The 8,002-nt window shown below is 52.1% G+C and overlaps 1 protein-coding gene across 1 annotated transcript in view; it reads right to left on the minus strand.

Annotated features, from left to right (window-relative positions):
- Positions 1-557: 557 nt before the first annotated feature.
- Positions 558-8,002, minus strand: part of LOC106810181 — a 33,615-nt gene continuing 26,170 nt past the window's right edge. Inside the window, exons 8-10 of the mRNA XM_014813463.1 lie at positions 7,403-7,717; positions 7,089-7,208; positions 558-696 (exon numbers count right to left, since the gene is read on the minus strand). Of these exons, the coding sequence (XP_014668949.1) occupies positions 659-696; positions 7,089-7,208; positions 7,403-7,717 (473 nt within the window). The 3' untranslated portion in view covers positions 558-658. The remainder of the gene's footprint in view (positions 697-7,088; positions 7,209-7,402; positions 7,718-8,002) is intronic.

Raw genomic sequence — 8,002 nt, forward strand, 5'->3', positions numbered from 1 at the left:
ACCTGCAAGAATTTAGCCCACTGTTCTATTTACACGTTTACAAGGTAAAAACGCAGCGAAAGAATAAAACACTCGTGCATTATTATTCAGGTCCTGCGTCCTATCCTGCTATAGCTTTGTTCAATCAAATATATTTGATCTCAGGTTGATAAGTTTGATCTTAGCTCGAGGATTAATAGCCGATATATAATGCCACCGTGGCACAATCGTGAACCATGGAAAGTCTAGAGTCTGACATCGTTTTGGCGATGATTCTCCACACGAGGATAGAACCCATCATGCACGCAGACCTGCGCTCGCTAGAATCACGGAGAACGGCCAACGAAGGTGAAACCCAAGCGGCAAAACAGTGACAACATACCTGTGTTCGTTTTCCTCTGCCGCTCTTTACGATCCTGCAGCCACTGATCCTGCTTGACGTACTTCAGCTGCCTCAGGTGCTGCGACGCCGGCTGCAACGTGCTGCCTTTCTTCCCCGTCGCCACAAACGGCGCCTTCTTAGGGGGTGGCACGGTCGGTGGCACCGGTCGCCGGTGCAGCGGTGGCGCCTTCTGGTACTCGCATCCAGATTGTAGGAACGGGAAGGGTGATGGCTTGCTGGAGGCGTCGCAGCCCAAGCCGATACCCGGGATGGAGCCGTCGGAGCCGTCGTTGTGCTTCAGCCAGTCCAACGCGCAGGATTGGGAACCGCCGCCACTGTAATCAGGAGAGGGAAGCGTTAAGCTAAATAAGTAAAGAAGCTTTGATAAAGGAATGTGTTAGGGTAAATAAGTAAAGAAGCTTTGATAAAGGAATGTGTTAGGGTAAGAAAGTAACGAAGCTTTGATAAAGGAATGTGTTAGGGTAAGAAAGTAACGAAGCTTTGATAAAGGAAAATGTTAGGATAAGAAAGTAACGAAGCTTTGGAAAAGAAAGTTAGGTAATTAACAGTAAGCAAAATGTTTTAAAAAGAGAAAGGAGAGAGTGTTAGGGTAAATAAGTAATGAAGCTTTCGAAGAGGAAAGTGTTAGGGTAAATAAGTAACGAAGCTTTGATAAAGGAAAGTGTTAGGGTAAGAAAGTACCAAAGCTTAGGAAAAGGAAAGCGTTTGGGAAAATAAGTAACAATGCTTTGATAAAGGAAAGTGTTAGGGTAAGAAAGTAACGAAGCTTTGGAAAAGGAAAGTGTTATGGTAAATAAGTAACGAAGCTTTGGAAAAGGAAAGTGTTAGGGTAAATAAGTAACGAAGCTTGGAAAAGGAAAGTGTGTAGTAAGATAAGTAACGATAGCTTTGGAGAGGAAAAGTTTTAGGAAATAATAACAAGCTTGAAGAGGAATAGGTTAGGTAAAAAGTAACGAAGCTTTGGAAAAGGAAAGCGTTATGGTAAATAACTAACGAAGCTTTGAAAAAGAATCGTTGTGGTAAGCAATAAAAAGGAATAGTTAGCTATGACACCGCTGTCTTGTTAGTCTATGCCGCGGTGAGTTACGACCGTCTCGCACTGAGCCATGGTGAACGTACGCATGACAACATGTCTCATATGTACGTAGGCAAAACATGTTCATATGTATCGTTGACAACGTGTCTCATATATGTACGTGACAACATGTCTCATATATACGTGACAACATGTCTCATATATACGTGACAACATGTCTCATATATACGTGACCACGTGTCTCATATATACGTGACAACGTGTCTCATATATATACGTGACAACGTGTCTCATATATACGTGACAACATGTCTCATATATACGTGAAAACGTGTCTCATATATACGTGACCACATGTCTCATATATACGTGACAACGTGTCTCATATATACGTGACAACGTGTCTCATATGTACGTGACAACATGTCTCATATATACGTGACCACATGTCTCATATATACGTGACAACGTGTCTCATATATACGTGACAACGTGTCTCATATGTACGTGACAACATGTCTCATATATACGTGACCACATGTCTCATATATACATGACAGCATGTCTCATATGTACGTGACAACGTGTCTCATATATATGTGACAACATGTCTCATATATACGTGACAACATGTCTCATATACCCGTGACAACATGTCTCATATACACGTGACAACATGACTTCTCATGATCACACAGCACGCAAGGAATACGACGCATAGTGCTCTGCTCTCACATACACACACACGCTCACACACACACGCACGCACACGCACGCCCGCACGCACGAACGCACACATGGTCGTGCCAAGCATTAAATTTAGAACCCTGGGGAAATCGAAAGAGAATCGTTACTATTAATTCACAATAAAGCATTAATAATTGCGCTAAAACACCACAGAACGACAAGCCACCAAGAGCACACGTGCACAGCTCCAACTTCTTTGCTCCCACAGTTATGTACAAATTTGCAATCAACAAACCCGTGGCGACATTCAGAGAGAATCACCATGAAGCTGTTTTACATCCTTACAGCTCAGCCGTTAATGCCACGGAATGACTAGCGGCACCGAACGTGTGTGCATAGCTATTCTGCACACGGCCTCTCTGATGTCTCCCTCACTGAGCATGTAATAATGGTTGAGTGGCTCCACACCACCCTGTCGCACTGACAATACATCCAGAGAATCTCCTGCAACTTGATGGTCGCTCATGAAGGCAAATAGATGCCAGATATCGGTGCCTCGCGCATAAGCAGCGCAAAAGCAAACCGAAGCATTCAGGGTTTCCCTGTAACGCATTCAATCTGAGTACAAACTGAGAGATGCTGAAGCCAATTCGTGAGTAGAACATGTCACATGACTTCCGTGTTGCAGTCTACCATGCATCTCTTCCGTCGCACGATGGCGCCACCTGGTGCACAGTGCTCGCCCGAGACACACAATCGGGGGAAGAGCTGGATATCGGTAGCATACTAGTGATAGACGCTTGAGGCGATATTACATCAGCTGGCTTCAAGCATGAAATGCTAGCACACACACCAGATGCCACAAGAGTTGATGACCACTATGACAGTGAGAGCACGTGTGTACAAAACCGGATTCATACGTACCATTTACCGACAACCAGATGCTCTCTAATCTGGGAGCAATGCAGATGATGCTATGGTGAAGAAGAACTGGAAATGGTCTTTCAATCACGCACACTCATAGTCATAGTCCATGGTACAACGTATACAATACCACCTGATTCTGGATCTTGGAGAACAGAGCGACGATTGTGTGAAAGTCTCAACTAAAGCGACCAGTAAAGGTACGAGCACGAGAGCAGTGCTTCGTTCTACAATCAAAAAGACAATTTAACTTGACGAACGAGCGTTTACTTTGTACGTGTCATCCGACTGGGCCGTGGGGGGGGGGTAGTTTGAGCACAGCTGAATGTATGGTCTCACAGTCAGCAAATGTATGTACAAATTGCGTGGTATGTCAAGATACCACAACAGCTGCATTGAGAGCAGACTTCTCGATGATGAAGACACGAGCTAGGCAGAAGAGAGAGTGGACATCTCACCGACACACTCAGGGGTCAGAGTTCACACTCGTACAGCAGCATCTTCACGTCCATGCATCCAGGACGCACCTCGCAGCTCACGCAACCGGCAGAGATGTGCTGACTGCCACTGACGTATGTCAACAGACACTCGCGAACACACACGACCCTGTGTTGCTCCAGCAGGGGAGCTTGCATTGCAGGAGACCATGTGCTGACTAGCCGCCCAGAATACTCATGTGTCGAACTATAGACTCGCTAATCTCGCAGCTGTATTGGCAGACCCATGGACCTGCTTACATCCCGGCAGACACCCTGTGGCTAGCCAGTCCCAGTAGCAGTGACATCAAACACACTCACACGTGAAGTCAGTGAGTGAAGTCACACGGATGACACTAAAGGGTAGTTTTCCCATGAGTCATCAGGTTAGGCCCACCTGTACATCTTTGGGCGCTAGGAAGTTGTGAAGGATGCAGGGGCACCAGCCTGTGCCACTGTATGTGGGAAACCCGTGACAGATTACTAGTGCAGGGCGATCAAATCTGGTAACAATACACGGTTTACCGGCTTTGCGACAACAACACACAAGTCATGGTGACATCACACAGTCACGCTCACACAGAGAGCTGACTGATGCGAGTACCACACAAACAATGCATGCATGGACACTCACACACGTGCGCACTCGCACACACGTGCACGCACACACACACACACGCACGCACACGCGCGTTCGCACACACGCGCGTTCGCACACACGCACGTACACACACGCGCTCGCACAGATGCACACGCACGCACACACACACACTCGCACACACGCACGTCTGCTCTCATGTGCGTAACACCTAACCTTACCTGACGTTGCGGTCTAGCGCCGAGCCAGCAGACGACAATCCCGCGCTCGCCGGCGTCTGCCCCAGCAACGACGACTGTGTCGCTTCCTGGTGGAACTGACTGCCGACGTCTGCCACATAGCGGTGCCCATATTCGTGCACAATGGCACCTCCACCCTGCGTGGCAGAGTGCCCGTGAGCAGAGTAGGACTGAGTGACAGGGTAGAGTTGGCTTCCCTGTGCAGCAGGATAACACTGGGTGACTGCGGCATGTCCCTGCGTGGCAGGGCATGCCTGTTCACCCGCAGCGTAGCTCTGCTGATGCTGCGCAGAGGGATAACGCTGGGTACCCTGCACAGCAGAGTAGCTTGCGAGACTTTCCTGCATCGCAGAGTAACCCTGGCTTCCTTGTGCGACGGCAGGGCGGCCCTGCTGTCCCTGCGCGCTAGGGTACATCTGGTGCTCTGGCTGCGTTTGTGTGCCCGAGTACGCCATGCTACCCTGGACAGCCGCGCTGCCCGCTTCGTGCCCCACATCCGACCGCAGGTAGGCTTGTTGCGAGTGAGCGCCCTGATTCACATCCTGCAAACCGTATCCCTGCTGCTGTTCCTGCATCCCGTATCCCTGCTGCTGTTCCCGCATCCCATATCCCTGCATCCCATCCTGCATCCCGTAACCCTGCTGCTGTTCCTGCATCCCATATCGCTGCTGCTGTTCCTTCATTCCGTATCGCTGCTGCTGTTCCCGCATCCCGTATCCCTGCATCCCATCCTGCATCCCGTATCCCTGCTGCTGTTCCTGCATCCCATATCGCTGCTGCTGTTCCTTCATTCCGTATCCCTGCTGCTGTTCCTGCATTCCGTATCCCTGCTGCTGTTCCTCATTTTCCGTATGCGCTGCTGCTGTTCCTTCATTCCGTATCGCCTGCTGCTGTTCTGCATCCGTGTCCCTGTTGCTGTTCCTGCATCCCGTATCCCTGCATCCCATCCTGTATCCCGCGTATGCTGGCTGCTGTTCTGCATCCCGTATCGCTGCTGCTGCCTCCTGCCATCCCATCCTGCATCCATATCCCGCTGCTGTTCCTGCATCCCGTAGCCGCACCACCCTGTGTCAGAGTATGATCTGCCGCCGCCACACCAGCTATCTGCAGCGGCTCGTTGACGACGGCTGGAGCGGGGGCAGCACAGTAGCCCTGGCATCGACGCTCTGCCGCCAGGGCGCCATTCGAGCCTTGCCCGTGATCGCGTTCAGCTTCTTCTTCAGCCTAGCGAACGCTGCCTCATCACCGCCGCCATGGCGACCCGGATCTGCGCGGCGAGGTCCATCACGTCACGCACGTCACGCGCCGTGGCATCGGCGCCACCTGGCGGGTGTGCGCTGCCACTGCCGCGACTCACGCCACTCCCGGATCGCGACGTGTGACGTGGCGGCGAGTTCTTCCCGGCGTCGCCGCGCGCCCTCGACTCTCGCCGACCTCCTGCCTCCCTACTGCGGTTCCTCAGGGATCGATCCCTCACCCTGCTGCCCATCTTTCGGTTGCTCCTGTCCTCCTCGGATGAACAACGATTGCGAGCGTTTATCCCGGCTGTGAGACTGCCCGGCTTCCGCCACCGTGGCTGCTTCCGGTGACGGGATGACTCCCGGTCTCCCTGACTCCCGTCCCTCCTGCCGGGTCGGTTGCGTGAGTCCCGCCCCTCCCTGCCGTCTCTCCCGTCGACGTCGTTGCCGCCCACGGCGGCGGTCGCCGTGGCGACGTGCGGCCGCTGGTCAGCGCCGACTGCCCCCTGTCACAGTGCTGCTGCTCCTTCTGTGATCTGTCGGGTGAGTCATTTGTGTATCCATGGCGATCGGAGGCGCTGTCTGTGGTGACGCGTCTGCACGAACCATACCTCGCTCGGTCTGTGTGCGCCTCTCTCGTGCCATCGCCACCTTGTCTCATCCCATCATCCTGTCTCATCCCTCATCCTGTCTTCATGAAATCATCCCCTCTCATCCCCTATCTGTCTCATCCCCTCATTCCCTGTCTCATGAAATCATCCCTCTCATCCCCTCATCCTGTCTCATCCCCTCATCCTGTCTCATCCCCTCATCCTGTCTCATTTCCTCATCCAGTCTCATCCCATCATCCCGTCTCATCCCATCATCCTGTCTCATTCCATCATCCCGTCTCATCCTGGCATTCCTCGTAATTAATTCTCTGAAAATGGAGTAGCCCCCATCATCTTCATCGTTGTCATCATTGACGTCGGGTGTGAGCGTGGGGGAGGCGGCGGCTGCAGAGGCGCTGGGGAACAGTATTGAGTAGATGCGATCAGCGAGGGTTTCCTCACTAATGTTTGGCCCTGCCCCACTCTCCTCGTCCTGCTGCGGTGGCTCGGACAGGGCACGCCCCCCACCTCCTCTCTCTCGATCTTCTCCTCTGAACCCCTTCTCTCCTCCTCCCACACCATCTGCTGTGGCTCCTCCTCTGGTGGCTGCACCTCGTCCTTTGATGCTTCCTCCTCCTCTCACACCTCCTCTAACTGCTGTGGCTCCTCCTCTGATGCCTGTACCTCGTCCTCTGATGCCTGTACCTCGTCCTCTGATGCCTGTACCTCGTCCTCTGATGCTTGCCCCTCCTCTGCTTATAACTCCTCTAACGAATTTGGATCTTCCTCTGATGCCTGCTCCTCCTCCTCTGATGTTCGCCCCTCCCCTTACACCTCCTCTAACTGCTGTGGATCGTCCTCTCATACCTGTACCTCGTCCTCTTATACCTTGTCCTCCTCTACCTCCAATGGCTTTACCTCCTCTTTCTCCTCCTCTGAACCCCGCGACAGCTCCTCTCTGTACCCTTCCTCTTCCTCCTCCCCGTTGCAGCGGTTCATTCCTCTTCTCCTGAATTTTTTGACGTTTGATTTTTTCATCTGCAAAAAGTGAAACCACGGGCACGATGAATGAAACAACTGCATTATACAGGGAGGGGGGGGGTAGAACCAGAGCGACTGTTAGTTACATCATCCTCACCCACTTCATCCGTGCGGTGCTTCAGTGCACACACAGACACACAAACAAATCTCAACGTCACATGTCGACAACAAACAAACGAACGTCAACATACCGCCCAGCGGCTGGTCGCTACTCCGCCCATACATCAGCTCATGCAGCTGCAGGGAGGGCCGGTCATCGACCCCGCACGCAGCCTCCAGTGATGGCGAGGCATTCTGGAAAGACAAGCCATCGGTCCCACGCACAGCACCCGCTGACGATAAGGGATGCTGGGAGGGCCAGCCATCAATCCCGCGCATAGCGTCTGACGAGGGATCGGGGGTGGGCCAGCCATCGCCCCTGTGCGCAGTCTCCGACCAGTCATCCCGGTCGACCTGCTTGTCACGCTTCCTCTTGCGGTGTTTGTTGGTGCTAACCTCTCTGAGCGCTGTGAGACCAAGAGAGGACGCGTTACGGTAGGCAAATGATCCGATGTGTCATGGGTTGTGAATGATGGAATGTGTCATGGCAAGTGAATGATCAGATGTCATGTCAAGTGAATGATCAGATGTCACGCAGAATGTCACAGCAAGTGAATGATGGAATATGTCACAGCATGTGAATGATTGGATGTCATGGCAAGTGAATGCTCGGATGTCACGGCAAGTGAAGGATCGGATGTCACGGCCAGTGAATGATCGGATGTCACGGCCAGTGAATGATCGGATGTCAC

This window comes from Priapulus caudatus, unplaced genomic scaffold (assembly GCF_000485595.1).
Source record: "Priapulus caudatus unplaced genomic scaffold, Priapulus_caudatus-5.0.1 Scaffold416, whole genome shotgun sequence".
In the NCBI taxonomy this organism is placed as follows: Eukaryota; Metazoa; Priapulida; class Priapulimorpha; order Priapulimorphida; family Priapulidae; genus Priapulus; species Priapulus caudatus.